General features: G+C 40.9%; 1 protein-coding gene across 1 annotated transcript in view; it reads right to left on the reverse strand.

The window, feature by feature from the left end:
* Positions 1-27,930, reverse strand: part of LOC146388270 (SRC kinase signaling inhibitor 1-like) — a 110,884-nt gene that overhangs the window by 12,099 nt on the left and 70,855 nt on the right. The window contains exons 4-20 of the mRNA XM_084925459.1: positions 27,291-27,317; positions 19,886-20,081; positions 19,126-19,137; positions 18,413-18,708; positions 15,980-16,800; positions 15,562-15,663; positions 15,014-15,141; positions 12,586-12,746; positions 10,138-10,313; positions 9,092-9,222; positions 8,637-8,784; positions 6,978-7,284; positions 6,576-6,837; positions 5,534-5,673; positions 5,218-5,370; positions 4,653-4,781; positions 2,067-2,960 (exon numbers count right to left, since the gene is read on the reverse strand). Of these exons, the coding sequence (XP_084781585.1) occupies positions 2,067-2,960; positions 4,653-4,781; positions 5,218-5,370; positions 5,534-5,673; positions 6,576-6,837; positions 6,978-7,284; positions 8,637-8,784; positions 9,092-9,222; positions 10,138-10,313; positions 12,586-12,746; positions 15,014-15,141; positions 15,562-15,663; positions 15,980-16,800; positions 18,413-18,708; positions 19,126-19,137; positions 19,886-20,081; positions 27,291-27,317 (4,083 nt within the window). The remainder of the gene's footprint in view (positions 1-2,066; positions 2,961-4,652; positions 4,782-5,217; positions 5,371-5,533; positions 5,674-6,575; positions 6,838-6,977; positions 7,285-8,636; positions 8,785-9,091; positions 9,223-10,137; positions 10,314-12,585; positions 12,747-15,013; positions 15,142-15,561; positions 15,664-15,979; positions 16,801-18,412; positions 18,709-19,125; positions 19,138-19,885; positions 20,082-27,290; positions 27,318-27,930) is intronic.

Raw genomic sequence — 27,930 nt, forward strand, 5'->3', positions numbered from 1 at the left:
TAGCTTAGCCTCACCACAGGATTTACGAGGCAGCGTGCTTAATGATCTTTCCTGCTGAGTTACTCTATTGACTCTCTCTAATACACAGAAAAACAAATACACATCCAGTCAAATTTCCATCCAACTGTGCCTCATCTGCACACAGAGACATTAGCTAAAAGGAAAACTAACAAAAGATTAACCCTAATATCAAATAGTCAGTTACCCCTACTACATTAAATCAGAGAAGAAAGACTTGTAACCACCTTCCTTCTGCGCCAAATCCTTTTTTAACGAGAAGCAGAATTTTAAAATTAGATCATAAAATTTGCAAGTAAACTTGCTGTTTGATGTGCTAATTAAAAACTAAACTCTAATGGGTTCTGAAAGTAGATTTCGTGTCAGTGTGAATTTGGTAAGTGCGCCAGCAAATGTTGGACAAGAGTTGGAAGAAGGGTCATGTTGAAATGATGAACGTGGTTGAAGTTGGAGTGATGAAATAATGTGTGAAGACTCTGTAATCCGCAGCCGTGCCCATGGGAGTGCTTTCTGGCTCTACATCAGAGGGCTAAAACTCACCATGACAGTGTGACTGTCAAGTATTGCAGCCCTGCCCTGAGTGGTAGGCTACAATCAGAGTAACAGGGAGTGCTACGCAAGCTGTCAAGACCTCTGAGACGAGTGGCAGCTGACACAGGAATGCTTTTGATAATTGCTAATCTTTTGTTGTGTAGCGGTCAGCTGGAGGTGAGCTAAAACCAGGCCACTGACAACATCTGGTAATAGAGTTCAGCACATAGTCAGTACATATTAATGTGAAGTATATTAGAAGTGATACTAGGCTTTGGTAAGAAATCTTTTGTTTTTTAAACTTATTAGATTGAATTTTCTCTTTGTAGTTTTACCTCGTTATTTGAAAGCAGCTAAACAGTTTAAATGTCTGTTTATGTCCTTATGATTAAACATTTTGGGTCAGCTTTTTACAAGCGTTGTAAATTTATGTGGATGGATGAATACGCACTTAATCAAAACAATGTCGCAAAAGTGCTGCATCTGCATTTGTCAGTGGCTCTTTTATCTGTGACGCATGTCTGAATAGCTCCCCGAGAAAGGATTTCTCACATCTGTTTAGGGCAAAAGTTGCTGTAAATGTGTTACTCTTCATTCCTTGCATTGAAATGATTTGAAAGGGCAGCAATTAAATTGAGCTCATTAAAAAGGTTATGAGCCTCGTTCTGTTTATTGTGCTTGAGGTGTTCATATGGGGAACTTCTACTGTGTTTGGTCTTTTAAAGTGAACATTCACAGAATAGAAATATTAGGCTCCATGTAAGCATAGCCACTGTAATGTGTGCAACAGGCCCTTTTTATAAAAGCCATTCTGACTTGTCACAGCAGGGCATTTAAGTAGGCCAACATGAACAATACCAGGACCTGGCCTATGTACAGATTCTTAAACTCATTAATAATGTCTCTGTTTAGCTTGCAATGACACGTCAAAACAGCTGCTGCAAAAAGAACATAATTTACAACAAAATGATGCTGGATGATGGAAGATACAGCTTAATGTAAATATGTCCTCGCGCTACCTTTTAATAAAGCACAACCGCAGTTGTACTGCTTTGTGCTTAAGACGATTAGTGAGGAAAAGAAAGTTGGATTTCAGGGCAGAACTAAGATAAGAAATTAAATTAATTAGATCGTACTAACCAGTAAAGAGCAGAAAAGGAGAAGAGGAAAATGCATTTATTTTTTATTGCCTCTTGGTGTAACAAAAGGCAAAATTAGCTAGATTCAGACAGATAGGAGATACCGGGACAGATCAATAAAAAACAATTAACAACTCTGAGCTCAGCAGGAGAGCAGCCCCAGCACTAATCACAGAACAGACAAGTAGGTAGGAAGTCTGCTGTCTGTCCCCTCTGCACGGTTTCGATTTCAAATACAGTCGCATGCCGATTTAATCAGGGAGCAGACATCAGAAGCTGGAAAGTGAATTTCCAACTGCCATCCACAGAGAAGAAGTGAAGAAAAAAAGAGGATGCTGCTTCAGAGCAGGAATGGACACAGGAGGTGTAAGCAAAAACCTGGATTGATGATGGACTCGAGGCGGACGGCTTGGGTGGGAGTGGCGGCTTCTTCGCCTCAGTTGGACTACCAGTCGTCGGTACAGGGCTACTGTTGATGATTGTCTGACTGTAGAGCTGCTCTCTAGTAGCATGACCACTGATCTCTATCAATGTGTTTTCCAGCTCTCGAATAGTCTCCTCCAAGCTGTCCAGCCTCTTGTAGGTGGTGCGTCGGACATCTTCTGTCATTCTCCTCTGAGTGTCCGCAGACCTAGTTGACCCATTAGAGTTAAGAGTACTGCTTACTGAGCTCAGCTGTATCTCAGGCATTAACCTAATTTCAGGTTTGTGGTGAAATGTCAGCATGCTAGCCCCTGTCTCTATGCCGCTTCTGAGAGCCTCAGCTAGAGACATCTGCTGGTCTGGGGCATGGGAGAATTTTAATTCGAATGACGCCACAAGGGAATACAGCAGTTCGTAGGCCTCTTTGACAGTTTTTTGTACCCTGAAGAGCACTAGCAGAGGCCGGTGACTCAGCTGAGTTTCAGACAGTTCCTTAGTCTGCGGTGAGATGATTAGAGTGTGAAGAACATCTCCTTTAGTCTTACTGAGCTCTTGGGCTTCAAGAGGAGACACCACTCTCATGTCCAGATCTGTCACCAGCAGGGCAACTTCCTGTTCGAATTCACTATCCGAACACTGTTCTCGCTGTGGAGGACTTTCAAATCCCCCCGAATGCTTTCCCCTTGAAATTATAGTCTTGCCGACTGAATGATGACCAGTCCAATCTTGTGATTGAGTCTCCTCCACAAGGTCATTCCCTAAATCTCTAACAGGATCCTCTGAGTTTGTGAGCGAAGCAGGACAGCAATCTGTCAACACGATGTGGGGGACAGGAGACACGTGCCCTGCCTATAAATGAAGAAAGCACTTGAGTTTTCAATTTAAACACACTCCAAGCACAAACTTCAAGTGAGATTACAAACCATGGCATTAAAAACACCCAAGCACATCAGAAAGCATGAAAGAAATATTATCACATTGTATCTAATACCTTTGTAGATAATGCTACCAGGATGCTCAGTGTATGTTCTTTACATACTGACTCTACGCACAAAAAACACAATATTATTAATAAGTGCAAATACCTGTTAAGGACTGATGACTTTTATAAACATCTCTAAAAAGTTGTGTAACAGGTATAAATGGAAAGGATTAGAAAGATTGTTAATGAACATACTCAAACTGAATCAAATTACTCACTGTCAGACAAACCTGACTCTTTCAGTTATTGCTTTGGGTTTGCAGCACATTATTGGCAGAAACCTCTGTATAGCTCCTGCCCAGAAACACTAGATAAAAGACAGCCTATAACCCCAGTTCCGAAAAAGTGTGGATGCTATGTAAAATGGAAATAAAACCAGAAAGCAATGATTTGCAAATCACAAAAGCAATGTATTTTTCTCAAAATTATTTAACCTGAAATAAAAAGGTGCAACAAAAGCCAGAAAGAGCATCTTAGAGATGCAGACCTTCTCAGAAACAAAGGTGGGCTGAGGTTTGCCAATCTACATAAAACTGGATCTAAAAAATGTGGAACATTTTCAGAATAATGTTCCTGAAAATAAAATGAAAGTCTTTATATAGCTCAGCCTTTACAGTATATCATCAAAGGATTTAGACAACCTGGAGAAATCTCTGTGCACAAGGCCAAAAATCAATATTGGATGCCCTCAGGTGGCATTCTCTGTGAATACAGTTCGCTGTGCTATCCACAGCAAACAAGCGGAAACTATATGATGCAAAGAAGAAGCCAAATGTGAACATGATCCAAAAGAAAATGCCACTATCGTTTGGCCTAAGATAATTTAAAATCGACTGAGGCAAAGTAGAAAACTGTTCTGTAGTCAAACAAATCAAAATTTGAAATTGGATTTGAAAAACATGGTGCCGGATCCTCTGGACTAAAGAAAAGAGAAATCATCTGGCTTGTTATCAGAGTTTTGCCTGCATCTCCGATGGTATAATGGTGCATTATTGCCATGGATTCAGCAGTTTGCACATCTGGAAAGTGTAATACTGATTTTTAATGCACCAATACTACTTATTGTGCTCTATTCAGTTTGAGCACTTGAAGCATTTTCTTACTACATGCCTCATTCCACACATATACATGTGCTTTTATCTAAGTCTAAACACGTTGATACTGCATTTATTTCAACAGTGAGGCTCATAGAGTCTGTGTGCTGAACTTGCCTGCTTGCAGTTCAGACATTTTACAAATTGAAAATATTTGGTGCATACCACAAATGAAAATACCACAAAGAAGACCTGGCTTCAATATTCAAGCAACTAGTCTACTCAGTTCCCACATATATAAGCTTACATAGTTGCAAACATTGCCCTGTCCCAACTTCTGCTGCCATCAAATTCCAAATTCCTTTTTATTTTAACCTCAAAGTTTTAGTTTTTATTTGCATTTTATACAGTGTCCCAAGTTTTTGGAACTGGTGTTGTATGTAATTCTTGTGTGTGGTAGCGGGTGTAGAAGTAAAGAGATGGAAACTTAGTAGGTAGATAACTCAGGGTAAGCCAAAGGGTTACCTCACAGCCTGAGGCCTCAGGGGGCCACAGGTCCAGTCTGGATGGGTGTAAACTTTTCATACTGCATGGGCTAACTAGCAGGGATAGGGGAGCTGGCATAGAGAGCCTGTGCGGGGCTCTCTCAAATAGCTGAGGAGGAAAAAAGAAAGTTACAAACGGTCATTATCTGCAAAATAAAAACACAGCAGCAGCTGAATGATCAAACTCAATTACTGTTGAGTCTTTACTCTATTTGGTTTCAGCAGGTCATCTCTAACACAGTCCAAGCAGCTATCAGGATCCATCTGTCTGGCTGTGATCTGTGAGCCCTGGGTGATGATGTGTGTGAGTGAGCAGTATGTGATCTTTGGGCTCTCACAGTGCCAGGGGCTGGGGACATATGGCACCTGCTGCTTGAACATGTGGTAATGAGGGTGAGCATATCTGAACAGACATTGTCTGCCTGTGTGCACACAAAGACTTGCTCCAAATTGTGGACGTAACATGAATACTAAAAACATTCCTTTCGTTTTTTTTAATGAACAACAGACTATTGGGGATATTATTAACCTTGTGTTTTCTTTACCTCCAATTCGGCAGCAATTTTCTCCCCCTCTCCCTCCTCTTTGTCTTCAGAAGCCAGTGTGGGAGGTGTTGATGAAGGACGAGGGTTTTCGGACACGGTCCTCCTCAGTTTTATGTGAGGTTTCTGTCCCTCTGTCTCTTCAGATTCAGCCTTCTAGGGCCACAAGAACAAAAAGGGGTAAGAACTTGTCCAAAGCTGGTGTGAGAAGCTTGCAATTTTGTCTGAAATATATCAATAGGGGAATTTTAATATGATGACTTGTAGATTTGAGGATTAAAACGCTGGAATTGTTAAATGCACTATTTTTTTCAGTTACCTTTATGCTTTTTCCAGGAATTAGTGGCTCCCCACTGCGAGTGGTCACACCGGGAGATGAGGGGAAACTGCGTCTAGGCGGTGGAGGTGGAGGGGACTTGGAGGGTTTCTCTGTGCGATACCGAGGTACTGTCAGCTCATCTGAAAACACAGTAACATGCCATTAGAAAGAATTATTACATTATTAACAGTGAATTTTAAAAACAATATCATGCCAACAAATCCAATTCAGCTTATGTATGGAGGAATAAAGGTGAGGCTTTTAAAAATATGATCACTGTATCAACTGTAAAGCTTGGTGGTGGTAGCATCATGCTCTGGAGCTGTTTTGCTTCTAGTGGTACCAGCACATTGCACAAATCCACAGCTAGAGACAACTGGGTGTTCCAACAGGACGATGACCTCAAACGTGCATCAAAACTAGTTTTGTAGCGGATAAAACATTAAGCTTCTGGAATGGCTTTCCCAAATCTCTAAACTCAAAGAAATGGAAATTGAAAATTTGTGGACTATGCTTTTAAGCCAGGTCTGTGGCAAGAAAAAAAAACATTTTAAATAAACTCTATCAGTTCTACCAAGAGGGATGGCCAAATATCCAGCCAGAATTATACCATATGGTATGCTTTACATACTTGTTGATGGCTACAACAAGCATAAAGTTGAACTGCAACTTTTAACCTTTAAAAGGAAATTTAACAAGTATTAGTGGAGTGTTTGTATATAACTGAGTATGTATATTTAATTCTGACCCTGTGTGAGGGTCAAAATACATTCAAATTAAATTCTTTAAGTCATTAAAGATGTATACTCTTCAATCAATCAACCCTGGAAAAAGAACAGTTTAAAGAAACAATTAAAAGCCCCAAATTACTATAATGTAAGCACAACCGTATGTTTTTAACATGCAGTTTAATAAACCGATTACATAACAGGGATTGTTTATTGAAGAATTAAAAATTAGATTCATTTAAAAAAAAAATAAATGGATGCCATGAAACAAAACTCTGATCTATCATACTAATGCAGCCTGAGCCTCATCTCACCAGAGCCACGCCTGGACCCTCCCTCTTTCCCAGAAAGCTTGTGCTGGGGCTTGTTGGCACGGTGGTCTGGGGTCGCTGCCCCACTCTGGGGGGTCTGTGTTGATGGTGTGTTGGAGGAGGGCTTAATCTGCTTGGCAGCAAAATCCAAATCTGGAATAGCCTTCATTAGTTCAGCCTGGGTCTCTTCCAACAAACGGTTGATGTCCTGAGCACTGTACTGGGTTAGACTGGCCCGCTTCTCCTCCCAGTCCCGCTCTGCTGCCTGTGAAGTTGAGAGGTGGATATGAGCAGTGTATGAACACAAAACTATAGTCATGCCTCACTGGTTTACTGGTTTGCATCACAAAGTATTTACAGCAGATGGTGAAAAACACGTAAATAAACAACAGAAATAATCCCTACCAGTCGGACCTCCATGGACAAAGCTTTGTCAGCAGCAGCACGACGCTCAAGCTCTTCCAGAGCTTTGCCCTTGTGGGGAACAGGAGGATGATTATCCTTGTGAAGGCCGGATGGGTTGCCATGTCCACGGCTGAGGCTGGTGTGAGGGCTCCAATTGGACAAGCTGTTGCCTCCCCCGAGATCATTGATGGTGAGCGGTGGGCTGGTGGGGATTTCAAAGTCTGCAAACTTTCGCAAGTCCTCGTTGTGCTTGGACGATGAACTAGTGAAGTCTTCTTGCTTCTTCCATACTCCCTCATTTGCTTGTCTAGCAAGACAGAAGAAGAATTAATTAATCAACATTTTTTAATGTAACACAAACAACAAACATGTATTATACAGATCTCGAAATGAAAAGGAATTGCAAATGCTAAAAAAAGACCCCAAACACTAAACGCTGAAGGATAAAAACTTCCACTGCTACTGAATGCATTTGCCAACTTACTGCTACCCAAAAGATGAAAGAAAAGAGCAACATTAGATGAGTTCTTTTATCACTGAGATTAATTAAGCCTGAGAGTGAGGTGCTTTTTGGACACAGGGCTGATTAGGAGATAGACAATGGCACGCTGAAGGAAAAAGTCCTTCAACGTCCTCTAGTCTATACTAACCGCAAAATCAAAACTGTTACTCATGTGACTGAAAAGGACATTCATCAGTGTGACATTCAATAATGCCAATTAAGTACAACAATACTGGAAGCTTGACTACACACTTAAAGACTGCTTTTCGTCACACTTGATGGATTTAAATCACTTCTATATCTCTTAATGAACTCAGAACTCTGACTTAAAACAGCAAATGTTTAAGCATGAAAGTTTCTGATCTGGATCAACAACATTATCTAATCGATTTTCTTGGTCAAAGGCCTCTCTCACTGCCTCATTTATGAAAATCCATAATGTTCTGCTGACACACCAGCACATAGGGGTGAAAACATTAGCACGATCTGATTTCCTCGTGTTGGTGTTGTTCCCAGATCATCATACTAAATGTTCCAGGATCAACATTGCAAGTGACCAATCAGAATGTTGTGACGTCATACTTTTGCGACTTCGGGAAAAACCGGCGTAAAACAAAAAACTGTACTTAAGCTGCGAGAAACCGCCTCTGTCCACCGATCAACGGACCCTGACCCTAACCCTAACCCTAACCGTAACCCTTTAATAAACAGTAAGCAGAATTGATATTGTCCTTGCAACACTGGAATTTCATAAATGCACGAATGGCCTGGCGCGCAAAAGAATAACGTCACAACAATGTGATTGGTCACTTGCAATGTTGAACCTGGAACAACATTTTCATGATGGTCTGGGAACAACACCAACACGAGGATATCAGATCATCCAAAACATTATGCCTTTGGCAGAGGTGCAAATGGAAAAACTGGGCTGACTGGAATTGATTACAAGTGGATACAGGTCAGTCAGTGTTCGGCATATTTAACAGCTTTCAGATCATACTTAAGAGCTTAAGAATTTACTGGACAAGTGCTTCCTTGCCAGTATTTAAAGGGTTATTAAAATCTCAAACTCAGTATAAAGACACCTATTAGACTTTAATGTTGTTTTTTTTGTGGAATACAAACAACCAAGTAGGTATTGTTGTACTAGGTCATACTTGCGCATGGTAGCAAGGGTATCAGTTATAGTCTTGCATCGTTTTAACAGGGCATCAAGTCTGTGTGGCTCTTCCTTCAGGAACTTGACAGCTTCCACCTCCACCCGGAGCACCACCCGCATCTTGCTCTGCAGAGCTGGGAATTGATCTTTAGGGGAAAGCAACAGATTAATACAGGGAGCCAACTGTGATCACACAAAAAATATCTATTACATTTGTCCAAAATGTTTTGTGGTAGGCAACCATAACCTTTTTCAATTTAGGTAAATGGTCACTGAGTTCATTGAGACAATGAGTAATCTGAGGGTGATTAAGTGCTACAGATTGGCTGTTCATGACTACAAGTTAGTCAGTGCATTTATGAGTAACTAGGGTGTTATAAATGGTCTGCCAGCATAAAGGGCCGTGTTTTCCTTTTTGCGCCAGTGTACAGTGAATCCACCAGAATGACTCACTTTTCAGCTCCGTGAGTGTTTCTCCCAGCTTTCTCAGAAGAGTGGCCTTCTCCTCCAGCTCCTGCACTGTCACCAGCTTGTGGTTGACAGACGACTCCTTCTGGATCTCCTCCACTGACTTCTCCAGGTCGCTGAGATGGAACAGACAGAAGGCTGAACACCAGGGATTCCTCCGCCACACTTAGATTTGACTGAATATTTATCTCAAAATCGTGATATTCAAGTTTCAGCCATGCTTTTGCCAATAAACTGTCTCTCAATCAACTGGGAACTAGATCAACAGTTTGGGCAAGCTGAACTGGACGAGGTACAGATTAGTTTTTAAAAGTTTCATGCAGCAACTGAAGTAAGAAACTTTTAAAATAGCTATATAATATGATGCCTTCAAGAAAACGTAAACTACGCAAATATAAATTCGTTAAGCGCTAATGTTGAGTTGATCTAGTCTGGTCCTCAAGACATATGATGAATAAAAATTCAGTGTATAATTAATCAAAATAATTGGCTGCCACTAGCCAGGAAAAGTACCAGACATCGATTAGCAGGGATCATCTAACAGTTCAACTAATTATTCTGAAATCCAAGTGCAGAAACGAGTGACATTCAATAAGTCTTCTTCGACTCACAGAGCGATCCAGCAAATTTCCACATACAAGACTGAAGCAGGTTATCTGATTATTAAATCTCAAGGTAGCTCTTTGCTCTCATTTTGCAGTCAGTTTAATTAGTTGTTGGACAGTTGTGTACCTCAGATCTTAATAAGCATCTTGCTCTGTGCCGGGCTTAATTATAGCGACAGCTTTATCCTATCAGTGTGTCGTAAGAGAGACATGAATTTTGCTATGTCTGATATAATTATAAAATACAAGTTAAAACACATCTTAAATGTCAACCAGTATTCACCTACAGCACAGATTGCATTCATAGATTCTTCTATATTTGGAAACCCCCCCTTTTTTTAATTATCACTGGTTTCTATCATCAAGCGTGTACTGCTCAACAACTGTTATACACTGCCAAGAAACAAATCGTGTACTGTAACTGACTGGAGTTGCTGGATGATGAGCTCCTCCTCGTTGAGATATTTGAGTCTTTCTTCCTCCACCAGGAGGCGCTGCCTCTGGAGAGGATCCTCCTGTTTCCTCAGGGCATCAGTCACGCGCACATTCAGCTCCGCCTCTGTCCGCTTCAGCAGCGTTCGCACTGAATCCTGGTTCTCTAGCTGCATGAAAAAAAGCCACACGTTAAAAAACAACATCACAGAAATACACGTACGCTCAGCAAATATTTGGAAATTAGCTGTGGGAATGTTAGCCTTCTTGGTCTTTGGAGCATTGCTTGCTGGCGTTATGAAAGCTGCTATTTCATTTATCACAAAATAATATCACATTAAGGAGGAGAACTGGAGCTGACTAAGGCTTTACAATGAAAACTTCAGCGATTTGCAACAACTGCACACCTTTTTCTACCTTGTCCTTGAGGGGTCAGGTTCTCTGGCATCTTTACTCCATGACCTTCCACATGAGAAGAACACTTAACTCTGTCCTTTAATGTATATTAATTTTCCAGTCAATATTAGTGAGTTTTAGCCTTCATGATGTAATGAACAATATGTTCATAGTGTTTCATACCAAGTCGGGTGTTTTCAACATTTAAAAAAAAGTGGTTGTCAAGTTTTTATGGCCTTACAATATATTTTATTCAGATGGGATTTTCTTTGTTTGTCCTTCAGTTTTGAAACCACTGTGAGATGCAGCCAATACTTCACTTTCTGCTGTCTGTATTTGCATTAACATGTGCACACGATATTGTTCTAAACACAGAGGGCTGAAATACCCTGAGGAAAATGAAACAGATGCACCAAGCATGAACTCCACTTGCTTTCAGTGTTATGAAAGGAATATTCTACAGGACTATGCATGTAACACAACTCCCCAAGATGAAATCACCTAGTAAGCAAGAAAAAATAAATAATTGATTATTCTTTTGTTCCAGGAAGTGAAGCAAGACAACAATATCGCTAACATTTATAATTACCCAGTATTCCCTGATATACTGCCAGCAGCAGTGATGTAGATGCATGAGGCCAAAAGCAAGGAGTACAGTAACACATTAAAGAAAAATGTTTAATGCATCTAGAGAAATAGCATGCTCTGCTGCCTCTGTCTTGCTCAGTTGCCTGTCTCTACTTTACCCTCTTGCATAATTCATTCACATGTAAAATTAAAGCTGTTGGCCATCGGCACGGGCGGCAATATAGGCCCAGGTGCAGAGGTCACACTTGGGCACACTGACACGCGAACAGCAAACTGTTCTCTCTTCGGTGCATCACAACCATTGGTGTTTGGCTCGCCATCTCACTGTTTCGCTAGTTGAAAGCAGCCTTGCAACTGCTCTTACGGAACAAATAAAAGCACTACATGCCTATCATCTCTCACTTCCATTACTCAATTTTTCACTCCTTTTCCTGCAAGAAACTTCACTCCTCTGAAAGTGAGAGCATTTATCTCATCTCTTTCTAATTCCTCCTGCAGTAACCATGGCACCACTTCAAGCGGAGATAAATGAAACTCAGACAGAAAGGACTTAATTTCCACATTTTGGTTAACTCTTCTTGTGGCTTTCTGTCTAATTCTGCATCTATCTCGACAGGTCTAAGGAGCGAAATGGAAAAGGATGCTCCAAACAAATGCTACTAGCACATCATTCACGCTGATCAAGATAATGCCAGTTCGCTTCAGTAAAAAATGGGTTTATCTCAACCCAGAAACAGTGTCCTGGTTTCTCTAAATAATCTACTCAGCATACTGTCAACACTCTTCCAAAGGACTACTTCTTCAGTAAAAACTTGTTAATAACAACTGCTCACAAGACTGTGTAATATGCAGAGTCATCAGTAAAGTGTCTCAGGCGAGGCATGCTGCTGCTGATTTTTTTAGAGCGTACATTTGCAAAGCCTTGAGCAACACATACAAATACAAATAACCATTTGCATGTTATTAGGGTAGAGGTGGGCGTGTTAATAATTGTTCACCTTTTACAATTTGTTTTGATGAGTTATACCACTGTCACAGTGAATTTACATTTCAAAATATCGCATTAATATCAGATGTCTGTTTCTTTTTATCCTTATTACATATTTATATGTATTTGTTTTTCTGCTGTGCAATAACAACAATATAACTAACAAAAAAGATGAAAGAAAACATTATTTTCCTCCATAGGGAGGAGGACTAGATGTGTCCAGATAAATTTTATGTAGTTCTTACATAGTGGCATTCAGTACACAACCACAGAGAGCTCGGTTCACAAACACAGAGTGCCATTGGCAGCTACGATAATCTTTTAGATGAGACAGGAAACATTAAATATAAACTCGAATATCAAAGGTATATTTAGGAAAACAAACGGTGTTTGTAGAGCTAGACAATAACCAGTTTTCTAATCTGAAAGGACAAACCAATTAAAAACATTTAATCGTGGATATTAAATACCTGGATCTTGCGGATCTGGTTGAGCTGTTTGCGCAGGTCGCTGGCATTTTGCTGCAGACCGTGAAGATGGAGCTGCATCTGCAAGCGACCAACGCTGTTCACCTGGATTGAGTTAGAAGGTGGCGGCGGCATCAGAGCTAGAGGTGCCGACGGTGTATTTGCTGCCAATCACAGAGCAGGAAACGGGGGTCACCGGGAGGTCGTTGGGAAACAAAGCGGTTAGTTTGTTGGGTTATGCTCCGGTGAGAGTTGCAGCCAGCCAGCATCACACAGTAAAACAATAACACAAATACACACTTGCCATAAAGGCCAAAAAAATTACATATACAGAAACTCTGGGCGCACACACACAGAGGATATAGTGTGTGAATACAAAAAAGTCCCATATTCACAAAACTCTAATTGCCCAGTGGGAGAAATATGAGCTCATGCTATTAGTAACCCATAGAGAAGTGCAATTAGTCTATTCAGCAGTGACACACAGGGATAACCATGCTCTTATCTGAACATAGGCCTTTGTGAGTATGGCCATTGACCCACCAGATATTCTACCACATATTCACACACCCTCACAAAGGAGTTTTCCACTGTGTGCCAAAACAAACCTCTGAAATTCGCAAAGGAATAACCAAGCAGAAATTTAAAAAGTAGAGACAGAGACAGAACGAGGGGAGTCTGGGTTCTGGGAAACCAACCAGGAGATAAATAGGAGAATATACACTGCCAGCTACCCAGCAACACCACACACCCATACAGAGGTCAGGGAGCAATGAGAAATGTCTGGAAGGAGTAAAAGGGTGATAGAGTAGGAGATGGAAACTACCTTTCTTCTTCTGTCGTCCGGCTGGAATATAGAAAGGGTGAGCCAGTTACCAAGAAATTAATGAGTAGCAGAGAGACAAAGAGGGAGAGGAAAGTTTAGATTTACAGAATGGTGATCCCGGAGAACATTTTATTGACTATAGCAGAGACAATGGCTGTGGTGATGGCATAAGTCTTCTGGCAGTGATCCAATGCATGAGGAAGCTTCAAAGACAACAGGGTTATAAAATTATGGAGAGACAGGGATGACTGTACAGTATCAAAGGGATGCATCCAGTATACCTATCGAGGTACAAAAGCTGAAAAGCTCCTGTCAGTATTTAACAAATTCTATGATTAAATATTTGTTTCTTATAGAGAATATCTGATATTTTGAAAAATACCTTTGAACACAAAATTGAATTTACATGCCGCCAGCAGAGACAGTCACAAGTGAAGGAATAAACCTTCCAGAGACTTCAAAGCTGTCTTATTTCCTCTTTCTGGAGGTTATGTTTACAATTTGGCATCTCAGTTTATTTAACACATTTCACGAGCTGTCACCAGGTATATTTTTCAATCTCTGACAGATCCGTGCTAGCATTTCGCCTCTGCTCTCCTGTATTTGTACTTAGCAATGCAAAAAAAAAACTTTGCTTTACAACCTCAAAAGAACCAAAGAGTAATTTTCTCATCTGACCGAGCTTTAACAATTCTATTAACCCGATATGATGCTTGATTTGATGCTTAATTTTGATTATCAAATGATATATTAGACATTTTAAATTAAACTCTTCCACTTAAGAAGCGACAGAAAAGCAAAGACAGTCAAAGAGAAAAAGAAAAAAGAACTATGAAGGAGGTGGAAATGTAATTTCTCAGAGAGTGTCCAAAGGGGCTTTAACACTGAACTCACTTGGTTCAATTAAAATAAACACTGGCAAGTTTTCCTGCGTAATGCAGTTAGTTTTGGATAGCTAGAAGAAAAACTGTCCATGAGAATTATTATGACTTCATAAGCTAAATCTGCTGTTAGATTTGCAATGCTTATAATAAAAAATGCACAGCCAGTGTAGGATCGCTATTTACGATACATGGAAGTATTACCATATAACCTATCATACCACTGATTTATTAAAGATATTTCATCTGACTCAGTGTATTATGCACTATATTTGGCCCATTAACATGTCAATATACATTCCCACTAGAGCAAAAATGAAATAAAATTCTTTGAATTCTGCTTGGGACAGGACACTATTACTGTTTATGTAGATAAACATGTTTAAATTCCAGGGTCAGACTGTATAACTACATATTCACATGCAGTTTGATAGCTAACACATTGTTTGAACACCGCTGGAGCAGAACTAAAAGTTCCAAACAAACAATTACCAATGCTACATTTCTTAACTTAACCTCTTATCCGCCCTCTTGTAAGAAAGTTACCAAATTGGCATATATTAGTCTTAAACCAGGAAGTCACCGCCATTGCTAGTTTGTGTACATTCGGGATGCGTGCACAGGGAGCAGGGAAATCGAGCCATAAAAGTATTCTAAACAGCACAGGAAAGGAAGTGTTAGTAACGGTTGGGTTCACAGGTAACAATTACGCTGCTTTACTCACTTCCAGTGGCGGAGCCATCACTGTTGGTTTCGGTCTTCTCGCTGGAAGAGAAAGGTAATGGCCGTGAAAACTCCGTCCCTTGGTCTGGAGGGCAGCCCGCCATCATGCAGAGACGCAGCAGGCCACATCTGAGGATCAACGGCCACAGGGCAAGGCAATTACAGTGCTAACACTAGAAGCACCACTGCTGGATACTATCAGACTGATTACATTAACAAGTTGTCACCTTTTTAATGAAGTCTACTGCATATGTGAGAGTAAAGTGCCCTGATAACAATGGTCAGTGTAAGGAATCAAAATCTACTGAAAGACTCTAGGAGATATCTGTATTTATCAGTGCACTGATCAGCATTGTGCCCTGTGGCTAATGTTTAGTGCTCTGAATTTGTGCTGTGCTCACACGAGGTAACGCACCACTTCACAGCTATGGAGCTTATAATGGCTCTCATAATAGATAATAATCCTGTCGATCATCCTGTTTTTGTGTCCAAACTAATGCTGTATCTGTGACTTTCAGAGGGTTAATGGGCTGTAATGGAGAGTCTTACGTGCTGTCACTGTCTGGTGCTCTGGTCAGCACACTCTGGACGAGCCCAGTCAGACTGGCTATCTGCTTCTCCATGGCCTCCATACGCTCCAGGCGATGATCCCTGCGAAAATAATAAACAGCACATCTGTGAAACAAAACACTGAACTCAACACAAACGAAGAGCTGAAAAAACACTTGGAATTCTTTGCAAACAGAAAAATATTTGTTCTTAGGGGTGTGAAATATGCAAATTTGAATAGGAGATTGTTAAACATGAATTAATAATATCTGTAAAATTTTATCAGGCAGAGAAAATATGTAACTTTGAGGGTTTTGTTTTTGTTTGTTTGCTTTTTTCCCTGATGCACACTGCATCAGAAGATACAATAAAATACACGAATAAAAACAGGAAAACATTCAAACTGATTCTTACTGACCTGCTACTGTCAGAATCTTGCCCAGATAACGAAGACCCAAAACCAGATGTGGTGCGGCTGCCCTCTCCAGGTCCAGCTGTTATACACAGAGGATCAGAACTGGAGCTGGGCCTGGATTTCGGGCTCTCCACAAACACAGAAGAAGAGGCAGAGTCCTTGCGGAAACTCTGTCTGACAGGTGAGGCTCTGGGTGTGCTGGAATAAGAGTCCCTGTCCCTCAGCTGCATGTCAGGGATTTTCTGTGGGGATGACGGTGGCATGCGAAATCCCATGCCCAGAGTGGCAGAAGAGTATGTGTCTGAGTATAGTGAACCTCCAGGCTTGTAGAGCGAGTCTTCCAGGTCTCCCTGGAGAGCAGCAGCTGAGTAGGTGCTGAGGGAGCGCACAGAGCCACGTCGGTACAGGCCAGCGGAAACAGGGAAGCTAAAGGGGTCTCCGATCGCAGCTAATGACTGGGTGGAAGCGATGCTGAGGCGGCCTTCGTGCATCAAGCTGTAGGGATCGGCATATAGCCCCTCATTTTTCATCAGTGCCATGTTTTTAGCAGAAACCTCTTCATCAGGCTTGACATCGCGGCGCTCCAGGATGGCACTAGGTGAAGGGGACAGACCTGCGTTGGCACCATGGCCGGCTGAGGGATGGTGTGGGTGTCGGGGCTGATCATGTTGGGGATGGGATCCACCGAAGGATGGAGCACGGCCCCCGCTGTAGGAGAGGCGTGAGCGAGAAGGAGACCCAGAGGATGCTGAGGCGGTGGAGGAAGGAAGGGTATTTAGGCGGCGAGTTGGGGAGGAGTCGCGGGAAGAGTAGACCATTTCCCTCTGAAATGAACAAAGAGGGATGAGAGTTACCATGGAGACCAACAGATGAGTGTGCTGTGATTCCCATGCTTATAATGACTATGGCTATGACTTGGATCTGGCTGACACCAGACAAGGTGTCAGGATCTGCAGATGCCAAAATATGATGATAAATTTGTTAAACAACGAGACAAATTATTGGTCCAATGGAAGAGATCAGAGATGCTGCCTGTGATTTTGTTTATTAGACTAATGATAAAAGGAATAAAATTGATTGTGTCTACTCAAAATGGAAAGAATCTGCGAGGCAACACAAGACCATGTAGTCTTAAATCTGTATCTTTATCTACAGCAGGATGATAACATGATGCAAAAGCTCATTCAACCTGAAAAGCTCTGAACGTTTCTTCACTGAGCTCTTCTTCCCTGCCTTTTGCCTAGTATATTATTGTTAAACATGCCCCAGTGCTATCTTTCACTTCACCTCTGGCTGTGTTCCCCTGCTGCTAATTTACTCCTGTTGTGATTTTTCTAATTTCTGAACCTTTTAAATGTCAAATAGTCTGCTTTTCCTAGTCGCATATCTACTTTTCTAACTTAAGTCATTCCTGTTTTCATTCATTCTCAGCATCATAGCAAACAGTTTATTGCAGAGAATATATTAGACAAAGCGAGTAATCTGTGATGTTTAGCCTTTGTAATCATTTATATACACTGAAAAACCATGGCATTAAAACTAAGCCAAACCCTGTATTCCCTGACCAGTTGACAAGTGGCTTCTGATTTTCAGTGGAAGAAACTGGATGTACCAAGAATCGCAAACACTAACTAACCACTGAGAAGTACTGAAACTTTAAAAAGTGCAGTAAAAACTACCTCCAGCCTGCAAGATTGGGCCTTTAGCAATAGATTTCACAGTGACTGTGAACAAACACTGGCAACCACTCAAGGAATACTTATTTTTCCTAATCAACTGTTGCCAACTGGTTGCCAGGTGGTCACCAGCTGGTCTTTAGGCCTATGTGGCTACTTGTTGATGTTTTTGTGGTGTACACATACTCGTTGGCCACCCCTTCCCCTCTTTTTCCATGTCAACTTCTTGTATAAAATGTTTACGTAAACAAGCACAGTACATGCACTGAAATCATTTTTCATTCTCTGTTTGCATGGTTAACAAGAGTTGTATTCTTAGTATTTTGTGAATAATGCAGATTGTAAGCAGAGTTTTGTATAAAAAAAACTAAAAAAAGATCTCCCTCAGGCTCCCTTGATCTTTACTGAAGCAGAAATAGCTTTGAATGTTAAAATATGCTCATTTCACACAGGAACATTGTTCTCTGGTGTCTGCACAGCAACAGATGGCCTACTTGAAGATAAGAAAATACATTTCCAGGAGGAATACCTGTTAGATTACTAACCTGAATATACTGTAATAGCCTGTAATAGTCAAAGTAACCACTGAAATAATAAAAATAATAAAAGAAGGCACTATTACCTTACCAAAAAGACACCCCATTATGGTTTTCATTGACAGTTCAGTTGTCAAACTTGCCAGAGATCAGACAAGAATTTTGTTTTGTGAAATAGCAGAAAACAGGCTGGCCTTTTCACCTCCCATCTCCATTCTGCTTACCCTCAAGTCCCCGTTGGCCAGGTGTGCGGCAGCGGGATAAGAAGCATAGATGGGTTCTTTGCGGTAAATCTTGATGATGCTGCGATCCTGAATGTCTCTGACATCCTCCAGCTCGTAGAAGACATTACGGGCCTCGTCCTTGATCAGGATGGCTGTGTTGGGTGACTTCAGCATACCTGCTGTCAACTTCTGAGGGAACATGTGCACGATGAGAGCATGCAGCGTATCCAGGCTGGTGAGCTCATGGGTGATGTGCACCCGACGCGTCTCATCTCCATATTGCAGAAACAGCACGCCTAAAAGAAAGCGATGAAGGAGAAGGTGAGTCAGAAGATGCTGGCTTTAGTGGATGGAGAGAACTAACAGAGACATTTTGTTGGCTGCAGCTGAAATGATACAAATGTTCTGACTCTTGATATATGAAATCTAGATAACTTTTCTCATCAGATGTCAGCATGACTAATGGCTAAATGAGTACCAAACCCACTCTTATTTTCTTAATGTTAGATTAGGATTGTGAGAGCTAGTTGAGAATTCACAAATAATGCACAAAGATGCATGCACAGGCTGAATTTTTTGCAAGGTTTTCTTTTTGAGTATTAGTTGCCCCACCTATGAATAATTAAACTCCAAAACATCCCAACTTCATAAAAAGCTTTCAGCAGATTCTGCAACGATCATATAAATAAAGATGTGTTTGACGCCTGACTAACCTGAAAATTCATCTTCATACACCATGGGACAAACAAAAAGTCATACACCATGGGACAAACAAAAAAGAACAAACAAAGCAAAGAAAGACCAAGAGTTAAAAGTCAGGCAAAATTAAGTGTCAGTTAATACTGCAGACAAGTTGGGAAGAGAAGAAAACAAAGACAGTAGTTAGTGTAGAGACAGAGGAGACAGGCAAGCCTGGTGTGCCACTTCTGCTTGAACTTCTTATTCAGGAATGCCCTAATCAGGTATAGCTCTTTAATTTTACACCCACTTCTTTTACCTGCGCAAGGTAACTCCACACCTTGCTCTTCATGAATCTGCACCACCTTCACATTAATCCTCTCTACACTCCCAAGGCCCTTTTGTTGTAAAACTGTCCTCGAATGTTCTGCTTGCACACAAGGATATACTTAATCCAGTACAGTATGAACTCTGTTACAGTTAAATGAAATGTCACTAAAATACCTATCCTAAGAAAAAAAAGATCTATGTTTTTTATTCCATTCTAAAAACTACAAGACATTTTTGAGCTCACAGGGAGCGTACTGCATCGACACTGAAAAACAAAGTCATACTTTATCAGGTTTGAGTGTTCTGTACATTTTTATAGCAGGTCAATTAGACTAAAGACTGTAAATTCGGTGTGAATAAAACAAAATTCCTTCAATTCCTTGTAAGCACAGTGGTTCCCTTCACCAGCTACACGAGGTAAAGAGAAAGCTGCCTTGAGTCCAGCTGGTATGCAGTGATTTTAACCTGGAGATCGTAGCTTATTCTGGCTGGCTGAGCGGGACAGCGGCAGACTCTGGCGAAATCGGTTCATCCGGTTAAACCCAATGGGGATGTCGGCTTCTGACATAGTCTCCAAGGATTCAGCGGAGGCAAAAGAGAGCTTGGCAGCCTGGTCGGCAAGACCAGACTGGGTAGACTGGGAGTGGCGTGGACTGCGGCTCTACAGAGAGAAAAGGGACAGATTAATTCACTGTGAAGTGAAACTGAAGTGGAAAGAATGGATTGGACGGGGCTAGTGGTGTAAGAACAACTTGAAAACAGAAAGCAGGCACACAGTGAGACACCACACAATGAAACACCTAACAAGATTATTGAAGCCCTGACAATAGTTAAGCTAGCAGCCATTTACAAAGAATTACTGGCGTCACAGTCTCTGACATTAGTTGAATGGTGCAGCAACAAAACATTATATAGCTGTACTCAGTTGGCACAGAATGCCAGGACATCAGCCTTTATGAATCACTTGTAAGGAGACGTATTAAGCAGAAACTCAGAAAAAGTTAGTGAGACTTTGCACACCTCCCACACGCTCTCATCCAAACTTGTCCGTTTGCAGCTACGAACTTTAAATGAATGCTTGTGGGATGGGAGGAGAAGCTCATGCAAATCCCAGGCTGTCACTGTGGGTTTATCCTGCTGGCCTATGCCCAGGCGTCTCTCACTGAAAGACTGTTAGCGCAGCTGGGGCTGAGCTCACTGAACTGTCTCTCTGATCCCCCACCGCTACAGAGTCTCCTCCAGCTCAGAGGCTGCTGTAATGAGCTCCCAGAATGCTGTCTGCTCATTGTTTGGACGGCAAAAGCAAATGCATCTTTAGCCACAGCACAGGAGCCATTCCTGTCTCATCCTCCTTGAACCACGAGCACAACAGTCGTTGTGTTCGCTTAGAACAGTCCTTTCTAAGAATTTCCCTGTCTTCCTTTCGCTGCCTAAGTCAAGCAGCAGCATGGATCTACTGCTCCTTCCATTAATGTGGTATTTAATTAATGGGATACTGACAGAAGCAATATGGAGGGCCATATCTGCGCTCATTAAGTCTCAGCAGTGGGCTGTTTGAATTCATTCATAAACACACAACACTGCACAGAATACACAACCACTGTACATCCATTTATGGTTTTGTTAATTGGGTAATAAGCCAGGAAAGCATGCTGAACAAGAAATGAAAGATGCAAACAGAGAATACTTTCAATATGGATTTTTTTTTTCAAAATAATCAATTAACTACTTAATCAGTAAAATCAAAAAATAGCAGGGAAGAAATCCATCTCAATATCCCAGACAGAGAATTTCAAAAGGGTGGGTTTTGTTTTTACCAAAAGGCAGCGTGTGACAGTATACTGTCACAGTGGGCAAAATGAATGTAGCACAAGATAAATTTTTTTTTAGCCTTGCAGGTGGCACAGTTCAATGGATGGCAATGTCACCCTGTCAGATAGTCGATCGACCACCTCGGTGCATACTCAGCTTTTAGATCGATTGCTACAGAATTTTGCACCGACGATCATAGTTCAATTTGTCCAACACTTCCAAGTGAACACCAGCCTAGCTTTAGCTTTAGTAGATATCCTTAATATGTAGATGCAAATGATAATAAACGTTGCAGTACTCATGCAACTCAATGAGATAAATCTTTTTTACTTATTAAACTTCTGGGAATCGAGTAATTATTCCAGTAGGAAATGGAATAACCAAACAGCAATATATGGGACCTTATATCATGTTAGGTACTGCAGACATTGGTAATTTGGTCTTTTAATTAGCTGCTGCATGCATTCACGTGTATGTTTACAAGACAAGTTAACAACCTGCAGCAAGACTAAAAATCCCAACAACCATTTTTTATAATGTAACCTTACATTCCTTTTGCCGCCATCATACATAATTCAATCACGCAATCATACACAGTGAACCAAACCAGTGATGGTAGCGGCAGACAGTGTCTGAGCGCACTGAGAAACTGCGATGCTGACAGATAACCCACACCATGTTTTCTAATAGGGTCATTTATCTAAGCTGTGACCACACCGAGGAACACAGCCAACAGCATCACAGAGGAGGAGGAGTAGCCCACACTGTAGCTTGCCTCATTCTGGCCAGACCATCCTACATAGGGACATTAAGGAGTGAGGAGGGTTGGGGGATCAAAATAAACCCTGGAGATTTTATTTACGTTTCCACTGTTTTAGGAAGCAAAAGTTATGATTGAAATGTTGAAACGTGCTTTCGGTGTTATACAAGCTGTTTGATGTGAGTCTTCTGCTTAACTAAGAAGCTATGATTAGCAGACTGGCAACACTGGTGAACAGTCATCCCAGCTCTGAGCAGTATAATTCTTGGGCTTCGTGCATTTGCCAGACTACTATGTAGGCTGGAGTTATTTATACATGACCTTACGTCAAAATAGGCAAAATAACCAGTTGTAATTTTTACACTTTACAGGCTAAACAGTAAAAAGGTTACTTACTGAGCTAAAGGGTACTAATTTGTAGATTTTTGTTACTTTTTAGAATGAACCAGTGTAGTGAGGTGTGCTACTGATAGTGATGTTTTCATATATACTTTACATACATGAGACAGATAGCAATCTTCTCAACTAACTCTTGTTAAGAGAATGAATAAGCATATTTCCTAACTATTACATTTTTTAATGTTAATTTTTGCTAGACTATTTGTAGACTACACTTGACGTTCTAAATGCCAATAAAGAAGGAGGATGATAAAAAGCAGTTTTTGGACTCTGTGCTTAACAAATTCAGGTGTTTAGCCAACATAGAACAGGTGCTGAACCAGCCGTCTAAATGAAATATTACTCAGTAAAAGTAACACCCAGGAGCTGATTTGGCAAAGAAATGCAGCTTTTTCTATGAATGGGAATATGAGCAACTCTGAACTACAGCTTGACTCATTCTAGCTGTCCTTGTTAGAATATAATTTTAAAGCGAAATAACCCACTGAGCTTTCTAGGAAATGGAAATGGGAGAGTATGATCCTGTATGTCTGAACTAGCTTTCCTGTCATCTTTTTAAACCCAAATTTACCTCCTTATTCACTCTGTATTCTCTCCGCAACTCCTTTCAACATGCTGCAAAAACAAGACAATGAAATCCCCATGTATGACTGGGTGTAAGATTACTGCAGCTGTTGTTACATGTGGTTTTACTCAGATCGTCTTATCACAACAGTCCCCAAACATTGACTTCCATATTGGTGGTTTATGTGATATGTAAACTGAAAATGTCTCACTGCGGTAATTTTGATGTAAATAATATATGTGAATGCACCATCTGGTCATGCATCTGGTGCTGCTAGAAATGCCAGTGTTACATCACGGTGTTCACAGCCTTTGAGGAAAACTGGTTTTACCTCCTCATTTTTCCTCCACACCCTCCCACCGTCCACCCCCTTCCCTACACCTCAACCTTTTCTTTTAGACTTTTTCCAACAGCACTCAATTACTGTTGCAATCTCCACACTGCTATAAGGGCATAGCAGAAGAGAGGAACAAGAGGAGAACAGGATGATCTTACATGTGAATAGAGTGGAAAGTGGGACAAGGCAACCTAAGGCTACAAACTGCATTAAACTCATTGCAACCTCCCACCATGTCTTTTCTTGTTTCTTGCTTGTAGACACTAGCATGAGTGCATACACACAGACACACACACACACACAATGGTCTACTCTGCTTTAAGGTCAAAAGCCTTGTAGCCTTGGTATATGGCTTTCTATGTTTGGGGGAGCATTTCTCATCAAACTCCATCTTGTACTTCAGGGTCGTCTTATTTAGACTGCAAACTAGTTGTCAGATTTTTTATCTCTTCTTCAATAAAAATGGTGAACTTCACTTCAGCCACAGAATGTTTTAATCAGGCATACTGTAATTATACTTCTGGGGCGATCAAAAAATGAATGCATCTGCAAAGTGTTAAGTTATCTCTCTGTGAAGATTACATTTAATTTAAACCCTGAACTTGTTTTCTGATATTGTGCTCAGTTTGAGGTGGTTGATGCCTGATTAACTAACTGCCTGAAGGTTCAGTGATCTGGCCATAAAAGTGAAGTGAGCTTGTTTTAAAAATTATATTTTGAACTTGAAACCCCCTCTGTGTCCTTATATATTCCTATTTTCCTCTTGTTCATAACATAACATGTAGAATGTGAATAAATATGAACCGTGTGATGCACAAGCTTAAGTTAAGAGGAGTTCATGTGCGAGGTGTCGGCATTGGCTACGATACAGCTGAGCATCCAACAAGACAAGAAAATGGCTGAACTACACTGCTGTAACAGTCTAAAACCAGAGGCTGGCTTATTACATGATGGTTGCTGCCAGCCTCTTTCTAATCTTTTCTGCAAGAGCAGTAATTCTCCTCTTAAGTGACATTAAATTCTGTTGGATTTGAAAATTAATATATATAAAAATGCCAAACACAGCTTGATGTGAGTGAAGCCTTTGGTTCCCGAGGTGTAAAATCTTTAAATTGCAAACCTCACACCTTGTCCACATCTCATACTTTTCCCCCCCCACCAGCTTATTTTGTTCGCCCCTCCTAATAATATCTTTATCTTCCCTGGATGCTTCTGTGTGTCTTAGCCTCCAGTGATATGTCCTCCTTTCCCACCTTTTATCCCCTGTCACTCATGTGTCCTCCTTTAATTCTTACTCAACTGCTTTGTGTGAACATATCTGCTTCCCCCTCAGTCTCTGGCAGCAGAGGCCAAAGCCACATCCAGGTACATCTCTCGTGTTGTTTCTGTCTACATCTTGAGCATTTTTAATGTTTTTCCTCCACCCACAACCTGGCTCTTTTCCCACACAAAAAAGTTCACAGCTCTCACTTTTAGAAAATGGAGAGAAAACAGCCCCCTAAATCGATCCATCTCTCACATCCATTTGGCTCTACTTGCTTTTTTCCGTTATTATAGCTTTTCATCTTTGTAGCCAATCTCCTGGACACACAGTCCCCCAATACTCTCAGAGTCCTTTCTCTTTAGAATACCAGGAATCATCAATGCATGGAACAAAATGCTTTGTAAAATTGCTATAAATTGTAAGTTGTTGCAATAGGTTTGCTTATAAAAGAGAGTGAGAATAACGCAGTGTTCCTCAAGACACCATATTATAACTGAGAGTGTTAGGTGGGTTTCTGGCCGAGAGAAACAGCAGTTTTGAAACTTTGACAGTTTCATTTCAGGGATATGTTCAGTCATGCATCACCCACAACTTGTTAATTAGACTTAAAAATGTGTCTATATTTAGCATGCTACAATCCAATAAGATCCCTGGAAAACATATTTATGCCAAAGATGAAACCATGAGTGTATGCAGTCCTTATACTACTTCGATTTGGGGGTTTAATTTGAGCAGGGAGGGTAATTCAGGGAGAATTAGCCTTAGATTAGAGATGATAGCATGAGGGAGCAGGACATGGCTTTCAGAAGCTCTAGTGCAAAATGGAGAAAATTGAACAAGATGAGGCGCCGACATACAGTAAAAGATGTCAACAACAGCCTCTGTGTTAAAATCTAAATATATGATATCTTTAGATTTATGATCACTTGGAGTATTTTGCTTATTTCATTTAACACTATATTAATGCTGCTGCATCTCTGGAACAAATCAATAAATTCTCTCTTTCTCACTACTGCGTTATTAAAACAACCTAATTTAGTGCATTGTGAAGCAAAGCTGCAAAACAACAATAATTGAATAACAAAAAAGCAACTTGCACTAATAAATGCAAAGAAATGAAAACAATCTCTAGTAAATCACTGATAAAGAAAATGTTAATCATGAACTACTTTGACTAAAGAAGAGTTAATTCATTTTAGTTTTTTTCTAAAGCTTTTCTTCTAAACACTTCAAAGTTTGTATAGCGCAGCTTTCAGTTTCTCATTAACGGTTGGAAAAAAACTAAACATCCCTAAAGGTCAACTTGACTTTGGGGAATACTGATGAGCATGTCATGGCCTTCATTGCTAATCAAGAACCCACATTTTCAAATGCAAATATAATTATTAGTTTCAATTATTATTATTTTGACATCATTTTAACATTTTCATTGGGAATGAGCAGGATGGATAAGATTAGAAATGAGTATATCAGAGGGCTAGCTCAGGTTGACATGATTTGAACATGTGCAGAGGAGGGATAGTGGATATGTTGGGTAACAAATGGGTAAAGGATGTTGAATGTGGAGCTTCCAAGCAGGAAAAGAGGAAGATTCATGGATATAGTGAAGGAGGACAAAGGGTTGGAGGCAGATGAATAGCATTCTCAGTATTTCTGCAGAAAATCTTTCAGTCTTGTTATTTCATTTCTCAAAAGTCATAATTGGTTCAATTGATTGTTTCAAATGCTATTTTTCTTCCTCAAACACCCCCGAGCTTTGGCAGCCCACCTGTATGTCCTGCAGAGTTCAAAATCGTTTACTTGTGTGGCACATTTATGTGACAGACAGAACTCTAAATTCATGTTATTCAGAATAAATTAGTTGTGGGAATAGGGGATAAATTGCTTACCCTTCCCCAAGGGTCAGGGCATTTAGCCATTGATATTTAGTGACATTTCCACCTGGTCCAAATGATGCTGAGAGCACAGACTGAGGTCAGACTACAACTCAGACAAGCCCTGGGCTCTTCCCTCACACATATCAATACCTTCTTTAACCTCCTCTATTTAGATAGTACAACTCCCTGCCTACCACTATGATCTATAAAGTCAGAAAGTGATACACACAACCTTGCATGCAAGCCAGCAATTCAGCGTAAGTGATTTATACAGTCAATATCACTGCCTGTTCTCCAGTGTATATAACCCATGTTTTTCCTTTATAAACCTGTGGATAAAATACATTTAGCATCTTTAGCCATGACTCAAGCTTCTGTGCTAATGCCAAAGCATTATTTCAGTAATGCTTGAGTAGCACATCTGAAATGCATTCTTAATGTCTCACTCAGTAATACGTCAGCAGTGTCACATGGCTGCTATCCATTAATGCCAGCCGACTGAGGTATCATAAATCCAGAGAGATTCATCTTCTGCAGATTAAATGGAGCAGGAGAAGTTTAAGCTGTTGCCACCCCTGACACCTCTGCCACCACACACACACACACACACACACACCCATAAAGACACAAAACTCTCACACACATGCACACACACAGTGCACAGAGAGCCAAGAGATGTCAAGCGAGTTGGATACTGAAGCCAAAGTAGCATGGAGATAGGCTAGTGATGCCTGAGGGTCGAAAGTGATGCCACAGCACAAAGCACACATAGACACATTCAAATGGACGCACTAACATGCACAACGGCCAGGAAAAATGACAAACACACAGGGACACTTGAACTAGCAGCACTGACCTTAAAGCTCCAGTAGTTGGGCTGTTGCTGTGAAGTTTTAGGAAGGGAGACAGAGAGAGAATAGTTAGATATTTACGTCTCTGCTTATACCTTAAGTTAAATATAAACAGAATATTGCACAGAGCAAAGTAAACTAGTTACAAGACAGAGTCACGCTGCAGGCCACAAAAAGTTTTGCATTTTCCTCCAGAAAGCATCCTTTGAACTCATTAATATTACTGACAGCCTCATCTAATAGGGCTCTCTGAAGTATTAAATGATTGGTGCAAGTGGTCTCTGTGTTTTGCAAGAACTGGGTTCCAGCGTACCTAAAACAAGACTGCGTTGTTGGCTGTAAATGGTGAAGGTGAGGAAATGAAAAGAGTGAAATCGAATCAAGCAAGCAACCCACTCTGTAGCGGCAACGCTGGCCTCTCTCCCAGACTTCACCACCACAGGCAACCGAGCACTCTGCCTCCCGCTTGCCGTCTCCTGTCTCATCCATTCCCAATCCACCAGCTGCGCTCTTTTCATCAGAACCTCGAAATCTCACCTGCTTATTTTCGCCAGTGCATGCTGTATTTCTCATCTGTCCATTTGCCCTTCCTGCTGCTCTGCCACATACTAAAAGGCGCTCGCATTTTGGCAGAGGTCTCTGGCT

The sequence above is a fragment of the Perissodus microlepis genome, chromosome 4 (assembly GCF_051167445.1).
Source record: "Perissodus microlepis isolate ML-2025 ecotype Zambia chromosome 4, ASM5116744v1, whole genome shotgun sequence".
NCBI lineage: Eukaryota > Metazoa > Chordata > Actinopteri > Cichliformes > Cichlidae > Perissodus > Perissodus microlepis.